Genomic DNA, 18,925 nt, shown 5'->3' on the forward strand with positions numbered 1-18,925 from the left:
ACCAGATGAGAATAGTGTAACCTTGTTAAGCCTGGCACCTTGGCAGATAACTGAAGTGTGTTTTTGTCTTCCTGATGGGGGTATTGATTTCTGGACAGCAAATATGTCTCCATATATTATTTCTCTCTTTAAGAAAGAAAATTACGGGAATTTTGAGTATGACTTACGTTTTTGAGGCTTGAGATCAATATAATTCTGCACTGAAAAATGAAGGTTACTGTGGGGAAACCTGAAAGATCTGGGGGCGATCCTTAGAAATGTTTCCATTTGTTTGTTTTAAGCTTAATTATATCTAAGTGATTAAAAAAAAATCAAAAGTTCCTGATTAAATACTGGATGTCAGTATACAGCGCAACTTATAATCTTGTTATGAAGTTTTGTGACCTTAACGACTAAATTTATATCGACTTCGTGGCCAATCTGATCAACTGTGGTGAAATGGGTTATTGAGTTGCTTATTTAAAAATTTAAAGGAAAAATGTTGCTGACTCAGAGATTGATCAGGTAGACCCAAATTACACACACAGTCTGCTGGGCTGCTGGAAATAGATAACAAGACTTTAATATTTTGGAAATTTTTGTTGTATGTTTATAATGGACATATTGAGGGACTGGATATTGTCTGGACTAAGTTTTTGAATTAGAAATAGGTTCCTTTATTAAGTGGGCAGAAGTGCTGCAATGCTTTTTAAGCAGTATTAAAAGATTAACCCAAGCGAACCTTTATTTTTACTTAGTGTAAATGGCTACACTATCTAAGTGTAATTCTTATGGAAAAAAAGGGCATTTTAAAATCAGCAATCAGCACTATATTTTCAAGAAAATAACAAAGCATTTTATTAATCTAGTTTTACGCCTTCATTAATTTTAACTATATATATATATATATATATATATATATATATATATATATATATATCAGGTGTATCCAAAGAATTAACTTGCCTTTATCTGATTACTACTTTTGTCTTCTTTTTTTTTGTTTTTGTTTAAGACAGATCATACTGTGAGACACTATAATCAAATTAATTCTCTTGTCTAATGGTTAATACCATGATGTCAAAGACAATCTTCCATATTTGAATAGAAAGGATAATATGATATTTTTTCCTAAAAGGTCTATCTTCTATTTTCACTCACAAGATGCCTGTATTTGTGAAGAATAAACATTTCCTCATATCATGTAACATTGCCCAGAGACACAGAACTCAATAAGAGAAAGATAGTCATTAAAACCTTTGAGATGTGTAGGTTCTCATGCAGAATTTCTCTCCAAGGACAATATTTCTTATCTACCAATTTGCTATTTTCCAAGATATATAACATTATGATATCTAGGATGTGAGTACATACAGGAGAATACTGAAGATATATATATTTAGCTCAGGAATCCACTGGGTTGTTTAACTTAAGTGTAGCTGAATTTTTAGGTTGATTACCTATGCTTTGAGGTTTTAGAAAAATTCAAGAAGTAGAACTTTTAAATTGGAACCAAAGCATTCAGAATAATTTCTAATAGACAGGAATGGTTAACTTTGGGTGGGTCACTTCATTCCAAAAAATAGTAAGTGAGTTATGAACCTAGAAAACCCAATGGACATGATGCCAGGTTTATCCAATTTAATGTTTTTAATAAGTTCATAATATAAAGCTCCAGTTCTCAAAGTATGGTCCTCCGGCCAGCAGCAGCAACTCCTGGGAACTTGTTAAAATGTAAATTCTCAGGTCCCACTGCAGGCCTCCCGAATGAGGAACTCTGAGGGGGTGGTGGGCTGTCTGTGTTTTAACAAGCTCTGCTGGGGATTCTGATGCAGGGGAACTGTGAGAACTACAGGGATAGAGGAGGGCCCGTGTCTGCACCAAAGACTACCCACGTATCCATAACTATTTTCCACTCCTTCCCACCCAGGACCAAGTGAGAAGCAATTCTTCAAAGAATTCTGGCACTAATTTAGTGCATAGAACACCTGTGCACAGCCCAGTCCCTTTAGCCCAGTGATGGCGAACCTATGACACGCGAACTCATTTTTTTGGTTGATTTTTCTTTGTTAAATGGCATTTAAGTACATAAAATAAATATCAAAAATATAAATCTTTGTTTTACTATGGTTGCAAATATCAAAAAATTTCTATATGTGATACGGCACCAGAGTTAAGTTAGAGTTTTTCAAAATGCTGACACGCCGAGCTCAAAAGGTTCGCCATCACTGCTCTAGCCCTTCCCTGTGTCCAGTGGAGGGGACGGCAGCTACTCCGGTCAGCATGCTCCCAGGCCCTCTTCACAGGCTCTGGCTGTGAGCGTTGGCGGCTTCTCTCTAACCCACACCTCACAGTGCATGACCCAGAATGTACACGGGTGGTCTTATGACAGGAACAAACGGTTCCCTTAGGATGATACCCTCTGACAGTTTCTTCTCTATTATATTGCATTGAAAAAATGTTGGCTGTGGCTCGTTCAATTGTCTTCACAACCTATTTGTGTGTTACAATCCAAAGACTGAAAAATGTTAGCCTAGATCACGAATTTTTCACCCACAGCCCATGAAGAGCAGTAACACTTGTGAAATGCTACTTGAAGGCCATATATATTTTTGTATAAGCATATTTCTGTGCAAGGGGTTTCATAGCTCCTGACAGATTCACAAAGGGATGGGTAACCCGTGAGATGTTAGGACGCATTGATCTAGGTCCTACGGAAAGGGAAGGGGATGGCGATTAGGGTTTCTACTATTAGGGGACTCCTGGAACCCCCTGAAAACTCCTGTGGATAGACTGGGGAGGGTCCTCAGGCTCATCCTCCACCCCACACAAGAACCTCAGGGGCTCTCTTTTTTGGACATGGAAAGGATGAAACTTGAGTGGACCTTCTACTTTATGAAACAATGGCATATGGTACGCCCACTGCTAAGGGGGCCAAGATTTGGGATTTCTGCAAAGGGCAGCAGGATCAAAATGGTCCAACCATCCTCAAGGCATTATTTATTTCTATATGTAATAGTGATTAGTGGTTGCTGCAAGCCAGAATCTTCTACTTCAGCTGCTGGAGGTGAGGGCTTTGGCCAGCTGACCTGCTGAAATTAGCAAAGAAAAATGTGGTACAAGATTTCCCCCACTGTGGTCACTGAGATGATGACCTGGACATTAACAAAGCCGATATTGGGCCAACAGGCACTGGTATGTTCTTACTGGTTGTTGAACTATTGAAATACTTCTTGTACCTTTGGCAAAGAACAGCTGCTTCAGCCCCCCACAGCCACTCTGACCCCTCCCTGAACCCACCAGGATATCTCTGGAGCCCAGTGACCAAAAGGTTGCCTGGAACAGCAAGGTTGCCTGGAACCAGAATGCTTTTGATTGGTTGGTATTCTCAGTTCTTAAATATCCTATATAATAAAAGCCTAATATGCTAAGTGTCCGACTGTTCATTCAACCGTTTGACCAGTCGCTATGAAGTGCACTGACCAGCAGGGGGCTGATGCTCTGACCAGTAGGTTAGCTTGCTGCTGGTGTCTGGCTGATCAGGACTGGATGAGATGGGCTGGACACGCCCTGGAACCAACCTCCCGTGGTCCCTCCCCGGCCTCTAAAATATTTCTTCTAATCAATTTCCATTCAATAGGCATGAATCCGTGCACTGGGCCTCTAGTTTGTAATATTACCTGACACAAACATAGCCCACAAGGCAATGTTACTGGCTATGCAGGCCTCACCTTGAAACTGATTGACCTGCTGCACAGGGTATGGATTCCGCTGGGGCTGGAGGTGCTGCCGAGGTACATGTGACTGCTGCATCTGCTGGAACACAGGACAAGAAGGGTGGAGGTGAGGTGGGGACAGAGCACGCCATTAAATAGCCTGCCGTTCTGAGGAAGGCAGGGTTCTTTCCAAAACTAAACTTTGTCTGGAAGAATAACATGCGTATAGGCAAGTGCAGAAAGCAGATGTGTACAGTTTGGTGAATTTTCACAAATGAACACACTCCTGGTAACCAGCATCTAGATCAGTGGTTCTCAACCTTCCTAATGCCACGACCCTTTAATACAGTTCCTCATGTTGTGGTGACCCCCAACCATAAAATTATTTTCATTGCTACTTCATAACTGTAATTTTGCTACTGTTATGAATCGTAATGTAAATATCTGATATGCAGGATGTATTTTCATTGTTACAAATTGAACATAATTAAAGCACGGTGATTAATCACAAAACAATATGTAATTATATATGTGTTTTCCGATGATCTTAGGCGACCCCTGTGAAAGGGTTGTTCGACCCACAAAGGGGTTGCGATCCACAGGTTGAGAACCGCTGGTCTAGATCAAGACACGAAACACTGCCAGGATATGGGGCTTGCGGGTCATTACCCTTCATCTGACCCCGGGGAACCCCTGCCCGAACCTGACAACTCAGATCAGTTATGTCTGCTTTTGTACTTGGTTTTATGGATTTACATATATAATGTATTTGTGTCGGCTTTGGTGTCTGGTTTCTTGTGGTCATTACATTTGGGAGATTCAGCCATGGGATGCATGTAGCTGTGGTCTATTCATTCTCACAGTTGAGAAGTGGTCCATCCTGTTAACATGACAATGAATTTACCTGTTCTCCTACCGATGGTCACTTAGGGCAGCTCCAGGTTGGGGCTGTCCCAAATGCCGCTGCTGTGAACACCCTTGTCCCTGCCTCTTGTGTGGACGTGCTGGCTCATGAGGCATGTGAGCCAAGAGGCTTTGACTTTCCATCATCAGCCTGCGGGTTTTCCTCAGCTGTGCGGGGACCCAGCTCAAAGGGACAAGCGACTCATTTGGAATGACCTAAATAGATGCTGCGGGGCTTGGAAGATGGGATTCTTAGGGGCTATGAACAAGGCTAACCTTACTCCCAGAGGCCACCCTGCCTATAAAATCCATCCCCACAAGTAAACTACCCAGCATTCACTGCCTCGAGGAAACCATGTGGGGCTCCACATGGACCCAGAGCCAAGAGGCTTGCGTGTTAGTGCTAGTCTGTCTTCTTCCACTCACAGGAGCCTGCTTTGCCCACGCTATTACCCATATTCTGGCAAGGCCACTATGATCATGACCATGCTGTATGTGAAAAGGGAGAGAAAATAAGAGGTGGAGAGAGCAGAGAGAGGGGTCTTAGTTCTCAGCCTGCCGTCAAGTAGCTGCGTGACCTCGGCATGTCATTTAACCTCCTTCTGCAGCTAATATTCACTCGGCACCTTTCATCTGAAGGGCTACAAAGAACATACAGCTACGGCCCTGCTCTGTTCATTATAAAAACAACACACACTGACTACTTCTTAACACATGTGTTTATTTCTATTTTTTCTCTTGTTTTTCTTCTTGGGCAGTTCTGCCATTTCTTTTTCTCGTTTCTCGACAAGGTCAGACAGCACCCTGGCAACCAAAGGAAAGAACAGCTTCTGCCCTGTGTACCCCGTCCTGTGGTGCCTACCTTGGTGTTTTGCACAAACTGTTAAAATTAATTAATTGTGTAGACAAGCAACTGTGCTAATCTTCTAGGCAGCAAAATAAGGGCATTCTTGAAAGTAAGATGAGCTCATAAAAGCTTCTCCTCAGCCAAAGTTCCCACTTACTGTCCTACATACAACCCGATACACAGTGGGGTAGCCTGTGCGGGAATGGGTGGGGCTCCAGTCTCGGCTTCGCCTCTCTCTAACCCTGTGATCTCAGATAAGTCACCTCAGCTCCTTGGCTTCTGTTTCCTTAAACATAAAATGAACGCACTCGATGATCTCTAATGTTTCTTTCAGATAGAAAATTCTAGGTTCTGTGGAACTTTGGGAATGCAGGAATGGCAACACGGCCTGCACGCTCTGAGAAGAGGGCAGTAAATGTCACTCCACCTCTGCTTTCAATCTGCTCTGTTCTGATTTCTAAGTCCACTGAGAATGATTTTTTAAAAAAACACATTTTTATTGATTTCAGAAAGGAAGGGAGAGGGAGAGAGAGATAGAAACATCAATGATGGGAGAGAATCATTGATTGGCTGCCTCCTGCAGGCCCCCTACTGGGGATCAAGCCCGCAACCCAGGCACGTGCCCTTGACCAGAATTGAACCCGGGACCTTTCAGTCCATAGGCCAACGCTCTATCCACTGAGCCAAACCAGCTAGGGCTACTGAGAATGATTTTAAAGTTCCCCACGATAAGCAAGGCTGCAAGTCCTTCTGTTTCCCATCACCTGTCCTTATAGGAAAGCCAGGTGTCCCCAATATGCTGTTTACAAAATGGAAAGTGTTAGGGACACTTGGCTGCAGCTAAGACCGAGAAAAACATCTTGGCCTGGATATGGCGACATTCACTTTCAAAACACAAAGCTGACGGCCCACCCCCTGCAGACCCTGAGGCAGCCTGCGTCGAGAAGCACGGCCTGCAGGTGCAGGTAAGGTGCCACAGTGCCCTGAGTTTTTTCTCGGTTTCATTTCTGGGCCAGCCCCGCAGGATGGCTGGCACGTGCGGCTCTTCTGTGACATCAGGGTCATGTGCCAGGTCCCCATACACATTTGTGCAGTTTCCAAAGACTTTTACACACATTATCCCATGCAGTCCTTAAAAGACGACACGAGGAAGGCTGGGAACTTATTAAAACCTACCCTGGCAGAGGAAACCCTGCCGCAGGCCAAAGACTGGACACTTTCTGACCTTGAGTGAGTTGTTCGTCCCTTGGTCCCTCATCATCTCTTGGTCCTCACAATCAGCAAGGAATTATCCTCATTTTTTAATTCTCATTTCCTTGTCTTTTCCAAGGAGCCTTGTATCTCTCCATGTCCTGGGTGAACCCTATACCAGCGGTTCTCAACCTGTGGGTCGTGACCCCTTTGGTGGTCGAACGACCCTTTCACAGGGATCGCCTAAGACCATCCTGCATATCAGATACTTACATTACGATTCATAACAGTAGCAACATTACAGTTATGAAGTAGCAACGAAAATGATTTTATGGTTGGGTCACAACATGAGGAACTGTATTTAAAGGGCCAGAAGGTTGAGAACCACTGCCTTACACTTTCACCTCCTAGTCTGTGGGTGTCACCCTGTGATCTCTCTTCTCCCATTCCTTTGCCTCCTCCCCGTTCCAGGGTTGGCTGACCTCAGCAGGTGGGCACACCCCTGGGCTGGCACAGCCGAGCTCTGCCTGGTCACAGCACACATATTGAAAGCCACCACTCAAAGTATCAGGCACACCTGAAACTTCCTGGGATTGGCTGGGGAGAGGATTTACAAAGCCCAGCTTCCCCTGAGCAGCTCCATTTATCACTGCCTGAGAGACATTCGCACGGTTCCCTGTCACACACCTTCTGCAGGGTGAGAGGGATAGAGGTTTGTTTGTACAAGAGCTGCCAGGCGGCTGACTGACCTTGCTGAAAAGGGAGATAATTACACAGCTGTTCAGGAACAAAAGCAAAAAAATGGAACCTAGGTGAACTGTGCTCGACAGTACAATTTTTCTCTTTGGGGGATGACGGGTATTTCTTTGAACTACTGCTCTTGGCTAGTAGAGATCTTAACATGTCTGTGTCCTACACAGTAGGCGGTGGAGGATGCTTGATACATTTCCACAATTCTTATCCTATTAGGAACATTCCAGAAGGGTCACTCTGAGGCAGAGCTCTGTTGGGCCTTGAGCCTTAGATGACAACCTCACATCTCCTATAATAAAAGTGAGATGCCCTGCCCTGGATGGTTTGCTCAGTGGTTAGAGCGTCAGCTCTCAGACCCTTGAGCATCAGGTCAGGGGTTCGATTCCCAGTCAAGGGCACATACCTTGGTTGCAGGTTCCCCAGCCCCAGTATAGGCGTGTGCAGGAGGCAACCAATTGATGTGTCTCTCTTACATCGATGGTTCTCTCTCCCTCACCTCCCTCTCTTCCACTTTCTCTAAAACTCAACGGAAAATATATCCTTGTGTGAGGATTAAAAAAAAAAAAGTGGGATGCCCTGTATAGACCCCATAGGAGCCATCTAAGGATCTCTTGTGGAAGGCCTTTCCTGGGATAGTACTAAATTAGGCATGAGCATCTCCAAAAACAAGCCCTTCCCCCGCGCCCCCCCCCCCCCCCCCTCGCCCAAAGAACCACACTGAAGCAGACAGGAGCAGCCCACAGGGAAGGCTCGCCTTCAGAGCTGGAGGAGTCACATGGGGAAGGTGGACAAAGATGTCTAAGGAAAAGCTTTGTGTCAGGCCTGCCTTGAACTTAAAGATTTCTCGAGCTGTTTTCAAAGCTGTTGGGAGTTTTCTTAAATCTGCCCCCTTTCTGTGACCTCAGGTTCAGGCTTCCAGGTAGTTCCACAGGCCCTTTCATTCTGCTATTGTTCCTGTTCCATTGTTCATGACGGATTCAATCCTCCCCACACTTTCTTTTAAGAGACAAGGTTCTCAGAATTCTTTTTCTTTTTCCTATTGCTAGAAATATTAGAGCTTATGAAGAATGTGAGCCAGCCCTCCCACCTGCATGCGGATTACAGCAACCCCTGCACCAGAAACCCAAAGAAAAGGAGTCAGACTCCAATGGAAGACGCATCTCTGGCAAATGGGCTTTCAAATGGATAGCTGAAGCCTCTCTTTTCAGAACAAACTAATTTACTCTAAAGGAAGGTCTAACTAACTGAAAGGTCTAAATTCTGCAGGTTCTCCTGTGAACCCAGGAGACTGTGAACATCCTGAAGAAGGACCTGCCCCGTACCTCCCTCCCGGACCCCAGGGGCTGGATAAATGCTCGCTCGGACACCATGGGCACGTTACCTGCTCGGCAAGAATCTGCTGCTGCTGCTGTTGCTGTTGCTGCTGCTGCTGCTGCCTTTGCTCCCGCAGGAACTGTTGCTTCTGCTGCTCCATCAATTGGGCCCGCTGATCAATGAGCATCTGCTTCATGATGGCCGCCTGGGGCTGGCTGCCCAGGAAGCCCGGACCCGAGGGGCTGGCGCCGGAGACCATGCCACCTGAGCCTGGGGGCACGGAGGACTGCATGGGGCCCGTGGTCCGGGGAAGCCCAACTGGGTGCTGCTCCTAGGAGGATAGAGAGGCAGATTCAGTGATTGAAGCGTGGGGGAGGGCAGGGGGCAGAGGCTCTGACCCAAGGGGTCCCGAGTGGCCCACATTATGTTTTTATACAAACAATACAGTAGACCGCAGAAGTGGCCTTATCACATTGGAGCTGGAGAGGCTCCAGGGGCACAGTCACAAAGCATGGCTCTGGGGATCTGAGACCAAGTCCCATCTGTTTTTGGATGGGACTGACTAAGGGACAAGGACTGGGTTTCCAGCTAACATTCTGTTTCTCCAAAGGAAAGGAAACAAACCCTTAGGCGGAGCCTACCTTAAGTCTTGAAGGAGACAGCCTGAGTTTACCTCTTACTCCTTACTGCCTACCTGGCCAAAATGAACTTCTTAGGTAGTATGAAAGGCATTCACAGAAGTTTGCTGCAATTTACTAGTTGACAGATCTGCTATTTGATGGAATTCTAATCACAGACGAGCCCTGACCAACGTGAGGTTTGGGATGCTGACCCCTGTGCAGTTGAAAGTCCGTGTATAATTATTGACTCCCCCAAAACTTTATAGTCCTCCCTCAGAAGGCACGGGGAATTGGTTCCAGGCCCTCTCATGGCTACTGAATCTGTGGCTGCTCAAGTCCCTTATCTAAAATGGTGTAGATCAATGCATACTGTCAGCCCTCCATATCCACAAATTCCCAACTGTGGACTGAAAATACTGTTTTCTACCCGCAGTTGGCTGAATTGGCAGATACTAAATCTGGGATACAGAAGGCCAACTGTATATTTATTGAAAATAACCTGTGTATAATTTAACAAAAGGAAGATAAACAACCCAATTAAAAAAATGGGCAACGGACCTAAATAGATACTTTTCAAAAGAGGACATCCAGAAGGCCAAGAGACATATGAAAACATGCTCAAAGTCACTAATCATCCGAGAGATGCAAATCAAAACGACAATGAGGTACCATCTTACATCTGTCAGAATGGCTGTCATCAACAAATCAACAAACGACAAGTGCTGGTGAGGATGCGGAGAAAAAGGAACACTTGTGCACTGCTGGTGGGAATGCAGACTGGTGCAGCCACTGTGGAAGACAGTATGGAGTTTCCTCAGAAAACTAAAAATGGAACTCCCATTTGACCCAGTGATCCCACTTCTAGGAATATATCTCAAGAAACCAGAAACACCAATCAGAAAGGATATATGCACCCCTATGTTCATGGCAGCACAGTTCACCATAGATTTGGAAATAGCCTAAGTGCCCATCAGCAGATGAGTGGATTAAAAAACTGTGGTACATCTACACAATGGAATACTACACTGCTGTAAAAAAGGAAGGAACTCCTACCATTTGCAACAGCATGGATGGACCTGGAGAGCATTATGCTAAGTAAAATAAGTCAGTTGGAGAAAGATAAATATCACATGATTTCACTCATTTGTGGAATATAATGAACAACATAAACTGATGAACAAAAACAGATCCAGAGACAGAGAAGCATTGATCAAACCATCAAACCTCAGAGGGAAGGTAGGGGAGGGTGGGGGGAAAGGGGAGAGATCAACTAAGATAACCAATGGACACAGACACCAGGGGGGTGAGGGCATGAGTGGGAGGGTAGGAGGGCAATGGGGGGGGGGGGCGGGATAAGGACACATATGTAATACCTTAATCAATAAAGAAAAAGAAAGAAAATAAACTGTGTATAAATGGACCTGTGTGGTTCAAATTTGTGTTGCTCAAGGGCCAACTATAATTGTGACATCTGAAAGCTTTGATAAATGTAAAAAAAAAAAATCCTGTTAGTGAGAGTTGTTGATGGTGCGAAGTGGAAACCTGTCACACTGCCCAAAGACACATAATCTCCCAATATCTTCAAAAACAGAATTGAGTCTCACATGTCTGGGAAAATTTAAAGGCGGCGGCGGGGCCGGGGGGGGGGGAGGGGGAGGGGGTGTTGAATTGGGTATCTATAATTATGTGTCGGTCATTCAAATGATGGCAACTTTTAAGCATTGATCCTTAAGGGATAGGAAGTAAAGTGGTAGAGACCTGTTTACACACAGTGCAAGCTACTACTTGAGATAGTGCTGAGTGGGGAAGTCTGTAACAGCTGACAGTGTAGACGAGTGGGGAAAATGCTCACTGGAAGTGTCGGTGTAAGACCAAAACATTCAGTTTGCAGACACTGCCTTTCCTGTTCATTCTACCAGGCACACCTGGGAATGGCAAGTATTGTCTGAACGTTCCACAGAAATGTTCCTTTCAGTTCATTCAAATTTCTAGTAATTAATCCCGACTCTACCACCCAAACAAAACAGGCCAAACAACCAACAAAACAAAATAAAACAAAACACCATTACTCCTCTCACCTGGGAAATAAGAACCCAGGAAGCTCTGGTGCAGTAGCCCAGGTCACACAGTTAATCAATGGAAGAAGCAGAACCAGAACACTGCTCCTGAGTCTAAGTGCATATTGTTTCCACTAGCACAGGCCTTTCCCAGGCCACAGGTCCACGCTGCCACGCGTGCACTTAAGAACTGCCTGCAGACAAAAGAGATAGTATGTCTCCCATAAGTGTCCTGTGTTCTATTGTTTGAATGCAAGTGTCACTGCTGAAGTTAATAAAATTTGCCTTTCTGTATTTTGTCTGTACACAGACAATGATTAGGTAGAAGACGATGTGACTTTATGTTAAAAAGACCTTATACTAAAAAATGCCAGGAACCTTCATGCTACCGGTTTACTTGACTCCTGAAGGGACCAAGATATTTGTCTTTCCTTTGCTCCCAATGTTTACTACCTGCTTTCCAAGCCCTTCCCGTAGCTAAAGCTGTTTCTTCCCACCTTTAGAAACAAAGGGCTAAATGACTACTTAACACTTAAACAAATTCACACTGAAGGACAGTTAACCAATCAGCAAAAATACAGATATATGGGGCTCCCCCCACCCCCCTCCGTGTATTTCACTATATTTATTTCCCAGTTTTGATAAAGAGGAGAGAGTTGGCAAGAAAATGAGACCCAAGGGAAGATAAAGTTTTCTTCAGCTTGATTTTATGAGAGGGCTGGTCTGGGCAGGCCCTGTTTATTTTTGCGCACTTTGAGATATTCTTGTCCTGTGACCTGCCCGGGAAGCTGGGGCGCATGCTCAGAAGTGGTACGTAGTGACTTGTTGCTTTCTCAACCTAGCCACGGAGAGGACGCTGATACATCCAACTACTTTTGGCCCCTGTCTCCCTGTGCCAAAAATACATACTTCGGAAGCACAGAGGGGGGCCCTGGCCACAGTTGGTTAGAGCATCATCTGGACATGCCAAGGTTGTGGGTTTGATCCCCGGGTCAGGGCACATACAAGAAGCAACCAATGAATGCATAAATAAGTGCGACAACAAACCGATGTTTCTTTCTCTCACTAAAAATCAATCAATAAAAAAATTTTTTTTCTAAAAAGCAGAGTGGGGAAAAAAACCCTTTTCAAAAGAATAGTTAGGTTATTATTCCCCAGGATGATATATTTCCCTAAATGATTCCCTCCCCAAAATTTTGTCTTCAGGTTTCTCGCTGAAGGCCTGAAGACCGAGAGGCAGGAGGGCTATCTGCATTTTTAAAGGCTTGCCTTCCCAATGAAGCATTGTGGATCTAGGTAATTACACCTTTAAGACTCTCCCAACCAGCTCTGCTGCATTCAGTGGCTGGCCAGACTCAGGTGTGTATTGCAGAGCGTGAAGACTCACCAAGTGACTCACCTTACACAGTGAGCTGGCTGAGGCCATTAACTGTTTCATATTACATGGTGGCTTTTAACCTCCAGGCCAAGAGGGCTTGGTGAGCAATCGCCTGTCAAATTTCAGGACTTCATGCCACCGCTCTTGTTCCTAAGGTGGACACACAGTGTGTGCGCAGTTAGAGAAAACCGGGCTGAGCTTTCCTCACCAGGACTGTCATGCCTTGAAGCCAAATGATGCAGTATTTTTAGTTTTAATTACGGGGCTTGCTCTCCACCCCATCCCCCTACCAAACGACCTCCCTCATTCAGTCTCTCCCTGTCAGCAATCCAAATGGTGACATTGATCTTCATTACTCCCCAAACCTTTCACTCTTCCGTAAAATAAAGTGGGGGGTGGGGTGGGGGGTGGGGTGGGGGTGGGGGGTGGGACAATAAAAACCAGTGAAGCTATTTTCCATATCTTTTCTCCCGCAGGGAAAAGATCTTAGCCATTTTCTAAGGGCCGGAGAGAGGTAGAAGGTGTAAAAAAACACACCCCACCTCTCCCGAAGAGGCAGTTTTCTCCTTCAAAAGACAGCTGTGGTAAAAATATCTCCCAAGAGCAGCCAGCTGTTTATTTATAAATCTGTGCGCAGGGCAGCTTTCTTCCTCTGAAGTGTTTTCAAGAACACGCCTCGTGTTTGGGTGAGCGGGGCCAGGGTGGCTGGCGGTGAGCCAAAGACTGCCGGCTCCTGAGCCGGGGGCTCACAAAAGGCTGATGCGCCTGGGGTGATGGCACTTGGTGGCGACCTGGCTTGAGGATGGATGCCCAGGGCTTCAGCCTTTTCCAGGCGGTCCCGGGGGGCGGGGGGGAGGGGGACGACACACAAGGAACAGCTGCTGTTCTTCCGATGGCCCAGCAGATGGTGGTGTCAGCCCGGTGCGCAAGCCCGGCCCGCGCGCCCGGCCGCCGCCGCCCCGCCCGCTGCCCGCAGATGGCTTAATCAGGCCCGGCCCTCCCCCACCGCCCCGCCCGCGCGGGCCGACGCGGCGAGCGGAGCCAGGCAGTCAAGTGTTACTGCTACAGCAGGTAGCCTGGCAACTGCGAGCATAATACCGAGCAGATGGTGTTCGCACGGCGTGATGGACATCACACACGACAGCCTGAGACAATCCAGGAATTCCCTGGCGACTCGAGGCCCTCTTTACACAAAATGAGTTCTCTCTCCATGGCCGTGTATCTCTGGGGTGATCGCCCCCCCCTCTCCCACTGACACCGAACTGGTTTCTTATTACCGACTTTTCTCCCAGCCCGAGCGCGGGGAGGGAGACGGCAGGGGGTGGGGTGGGGAAGGCCGTGGAAGGGCTGGGAGCGGGAGGAGACGGTGCGGGGCGGTGGGGACCCGAGAGGGGAGGGAGAGCGGCGTCCACCAGACCCCGGGCGGGCCGTCCGAGAGGGACGGGGTTCCCGCAGCCTGGGGTGCACAGAGCCGGCGCGGAGAGGCGCGCCTCCGCCGGCTGTGCAATCGCGTGGCCCACGAACAGCCTAAATGAAATTTGGGATTTTCCTTAAAAAGTCCCCAGGGGCGTAATTTAGCCTCTCTGCTGGAGCCTCTCTGCTGACAAGTCCTTAGGGGGCTCTAAGAAGTCAGGAGTGGGGCCCGCGCGCTCCCCGGGGGCCGGCAAACGCCGCTCGCTCGGCGCGGGCGTCCCTAACAAAGGAGGCGCGGAGGTGGCCGGGGCGCGGGCGGGCGACGCGGGGCGGGCCAGCTGCCCGGGGGCGCCAGGTCCGCGGCCCGCAGGCGCTCGGGGCGCATTTCCCAGCTTCCGCGGCACCGCGTGTGCCAGGGGCTGGGAAGGCAGTGTGAGTGCAGGGCTCGGGGGTTGGGAGGGGGTGGAAGAGCGTTATTCCTGTAGGAAAAAGTAATAATAGATCAATAAAGAACAAAAAAGATGTCCCAGAAAAAAAAAAAAAATCCGTGCTTTTCACACACACTGAACTGGATCAAGCAATTAAATAAAAAACAAATCCATTCCAAACGGAATTTTGCCCAGAGTCTATACAGCAAAAGAATTCTATGTCCAACCTCTCACCAGTGTCCCCTGCAAAGGTATTATTCAAGTTTTAAGTTTGGCGGAAGCTAACGTTCATACCCCCTCCCCCCTTACACACACACACACACACACACACACACACACACACTTGCTGGGAGAGTTCAGCAGTTTCACATCTGAGAGCAGCTTAGGAGGAATCCACCGCGGGCTGCATGGAGGCACCCGGCTGTGACTCCCAGGGCTCAAGGTGGTGAACTGGCAGGCTGAGGCTCGGGATGGCATCTGACCTTTGGGTCTCAGTTCCCACACCTTCAAATGAAAACCATATTCCTAAGACTTCTCCTTGACAGTGGAAGCTTTGGAGATGAAAGAGTTAATGAAGCCCTATGGAAAGTTAATGGCTAAGAAGGGAGAGAACAATAATGGGAACAATAATGGGCTAACCCAGGGGTTCCCAAAGTCCGGTTCCAGGATCTGCAGCATTAGCATCATCTGGGAGACTGTTAGAAATGCAAATTCTCAGGCTCCACCCCAGGCATACCGAACCACAACTCCTGGAGCTGTTTTAACAACCCCTCCAGGTAAACACCGTGACCCACAGTTTGAGAATCACTTGGGCAAATAATCCTGGTTTATAGAGACTGACTGTAGCTTGGGGCTTCCCAGCTCCATGTGCCCTGGTGAGATTGCAAATCCTGCATTTTCCAAAGCAAGTCAGGGTGCTGAGTTGCTTAGATTTCTATTGCAGGTTCTTCTGCATTTGGAACAAAATTCTCAAATTTCCAGAGGGCTGCTCAGGCAATGCAAACCCAAGAATTCTGAAAGGAGCCATGGCCATGCGTCTTCCGGGAAGGCCAGGCTTCCTGCTGCCCTGCTGTGAGGCTGGGGAGCAGCCAGGACTGAGGAAGGGTGAGGCCAGTATACTCGCTTGCTCAGTGAGGAAGCATCAACCTCATTAGACTTCCTGTCTCCTGGTCTGAACTAAGGTAGAACTATGGGAAGCTCTGATTGGAGGAAAGTCCCTCTGGTTGGAAAAGGTTCTTCAAACACGGAGAGCACAGAGGCAGCAACAGAAGAAAACAACTAAACACTTATGGGGCATCTACTATAGGCAAAGTACTCTGCTAGGTGCATTTGCCTCCATAATTAAACTCATTTACTGACTAAAAAAACCCCACACCTCGGAGAGGTTAAGAAACTTGTCTGATGTCCCCCAGCTGGTGGTGGTGTCTTTGGGATTCGGACCTTTTCACTGACCATAACATGCATCTGGTCTAAATTGAGCAGACCACCCAAGAAGACTCTGGAGTAAAAAGAAATGGGAAGGGGGTTGGGGAGGGGGGGAGGGAGAGGGATGGGCTTAGAATTGAAAGGTAGAAACTCTATTGGGATCAAAGGGTGAAACTGAAAGAGCACCAAAATATGTCATTTTTATATGCTGCCTGGTACCCCAAGTTAGGATGCCTCTGTGCTCTGAACTTTGACATTTAAAGAAAGGGCACAAGATAGCCCATTCAGCCATAAATGGAAGGAAGGGAGAAAATAAAATAAAACCTTAGAATTGCCTTTGAAGTTGATCAATTGTCAGGGCAGAAACTCGGTTTCAGGATGGTGGTTTCTTTTACAGAATTTCTTTGACCGGACCAATTTCTCACTGTGGGTTATGGAGAGTTGCTTACAATAAACTCATAGCAGAGCCCCAACAGGAACTGCCCCGTAGAAACCCCTCTATTTCAGCAGATTATTGAAGAAGGTCGGATAAAAAGGTTTGTTTTATGATGTGTGGTGGTTGTGTCTCCAAGACGACTGAGTTTTGAGATAGTTTAGCAATTTAGGAAGCTTATCACTGAAACGGCAGTGTCTTGGGGCCCAATGCTCAGCCTGCTACATGGGTTTAGTGGTTCTGTGTTCATCCTCTAAGAAGGAGCCACTTACACTGGGGGACCCAACAGGCCTGGGTAGATACTCCGCTCCATCAAACGACTGGCCCACCCTGACCATAACAAATCGCTTGTTGTTATTACTGTCGTTGCTATAGCCTCTTGAACATGCAGCTCTGGAAAGTCAGGGTGAGGGAAGTGTTATGTTTCTAGTTCTAGGGGAGCTCCTAAGACAATCAGGACTAAGACTTGAAACTTGCTTTTCTTTCTAGGCTTCAATGAGCAGAATGGAGTTCCTATCTAGACATTGAATCGTCTAAAAAGTGCATGTTTTGCTGATTTCCCCCCTGATCACTGGAAAAATTTGAAAACTTTGCATAAAAGTATAAAGAAAGAAAAGGCAATATTCATTTTTAATGCTCAAAGGCAACCATGTTAATATTTTGATGTTTTTGTATTTACTCCCAGCCTTGCCTAGCCCCAACGCAATAATATATTTTCCATGCTTATGATCATGGTATATACATGATTGTTTCTTACAAAATAATGTAAGAAAGGTAGAAAGTTCCAACTTTCCAAATGCTTACAAGTTAGTTTTCTCATAGGTTAATTTGTGCAAGGTCTGTAGTTTTTTTTTTTTTTTTTTTTTTTTTTTAATGTTTTCTAACATTTAGCACAGTTGCAACAGAAGAGACATTTGCTGAATGGAGCTGACAAATTGGCTATGATGAATGCTAGCCTATCCCAGCATCATGTATGCCTGGGGAGGAGAAAAAAGATGGCCCTACAACGGACTGCTTCTCTGAGCTGCTGAATGTAGCCTCTGCCGAAGAAGAGAGGGTTAAAGCTGGCGGGCCAGTGCAAGCTGTGAGAGTGCCATCAGCCACAGGAAGGTCAGGCTTTCAAGGACTTTCTTGGGGGTAGAAACAACAAAAATACCATTTGTCCTCACCAGTGCTTTGAACAAAGTTACTGTTGGTCCCTCCAGTGGCAAAACAGCTTGGAGAGGTATGCTTTTCCTCTGCCTTTGACATAAATTATAGAGCCCTTTGGATTCAGTTGCTGCGGTTAATTCCTCTACCAAAGCAACTCTAAATTGGTTAAAAGTTCAATAGTGTGCAACAATAGGAGCCTGATTAAATAAATGATGGTCCATCCATACCATGAGTATTAGGCAGCCAATAAAATCATGCCTTCTCAGACTATCTAATCACGTAGAAAAGAAAGCTTACAACATATAGTTAAGAGGAGAAAAAAAGCAGTTTCTAAATCAGTCGTCACAGAATAATCAAGTTAGACAAGGATTATAAGCGATTTTTATTGTTATCCTCTTTCAGTTTTTCTTTTATGAACATATTAGTTTAAATAATTACTTTAAAAATGTGTGCTCTAAAACAATAAAGGCTTTAAATTGCCAAAAGGAAGGAAGGAAGGAAGGAAGGAAGGAAGGAAGGAAGGGAAAGATAAAGGGCCTATTTGCTTATTTGCTAGTTCCTGAGCAGCCAATGGCTTCTTTGCAGAGGAGGAGGCACAAGCCACACCTTGGGCTAAGGAGACAGCAGAGCATAGGGACCCGGTGGTAGAAGCACTTCTGTGCTGGGGAGGGACTGAAGGCTCTCAGAGGAAGGGATGCTTCAGAATGGCTCAGAGGGACAAGAGGGAACTGGCTTCTAGAGCAGAGGGATAGAGTGACCAAAGACTTGAATACATCATATCCTGGAATTCCATTTCTAAGGACTCATCTCATGGACATATTCGAAACTTTGTGCAAAGATATATCCTGACTAGCTTGAATGACTTAGACTAGCAAAAAATCAACTACAACTTAAATGGCCAACATTTAGAGGATTCATTAAACAATAACTTATCTTCCCCCAAAATAAACCCAACAAAAACCCAAACCTCATTAAGAGCACTTAGTCCAAACAGTCATGGAATGGAGCCTATTGAGTTCAAAAGGGTCCTGGTTGTGTCTGGGACTGCGACTGTTTCCACCTGAGCCCACCTAGGCTCTGGAGTGTGCAGCAGACATCCTTACATGCAGGTCTCTGGAGATTTCAAGACCTGAACCAAATGGGTTTCGCTACAGGTTCAGAAACTAGGCCACCTTTTCACTGCTTCACCCAACAACTCCCAAGTCCCAGAGGCAGCCCTGAAGGGCATGACCATAGTCCAAGAATTCTCCGGTCCGCCCGGGCAGGCTGCCCTTTGCCTCACCACCCTGCCTTCTGTGTTTTTTTTCTCCAAGTCT

General features: G+C 46.3%; 1 protein-coding gene across 2 annotated transcripts in view; it reads right to left on the bottom strand.

Moving 5' to 3' along the window:
- MAML3 (mastermind like transcriptional coactivator 3) overlaps nt 1-18,925 on the bottom strand; it is a 379,736-nt gene that overhangs the window by 3,316 nt on the left and 357,495 nt on the right. The window contains exons 3-4 of one of the 2 annotated variants that reach the window (XM_070415205.1): nt 8,771-9,034; nt 3,711-3,792 (exon numbers count right to left, since the gene is read on the bottom strand). In XM_070415205.1, coding sequence (XP_070271306.1) covers nt 3,711-3,792; nt 8,771-9,034 — 346 coding nt within the window. Of the gene's footprint in view, nt 1-3,710; nt 3,796-8,770; nt 9,035-18,925 lie in introns of both variants that reach the window. The other variant, XM_070415204.1, reaches the window with a different exon arrangement.

The sequence above is a fragment of the Myotis yumanensis genome, unplaced genomic scaffold (assembly GCF_028538775.1).
Source record: "Myotis yumanensis isolate MYYU_CA2020_CCGP unplaced genomic scaffold, mMyoYum1.0.hap1 SCAF_5, whole genome shotgun sequence".
Lineage (NCBI taxonomy): Eukaryota > Metazoa > Chordata > Mammalia > Chiroptera > Vespertilionidae > Myotis > Myotis yumanensis.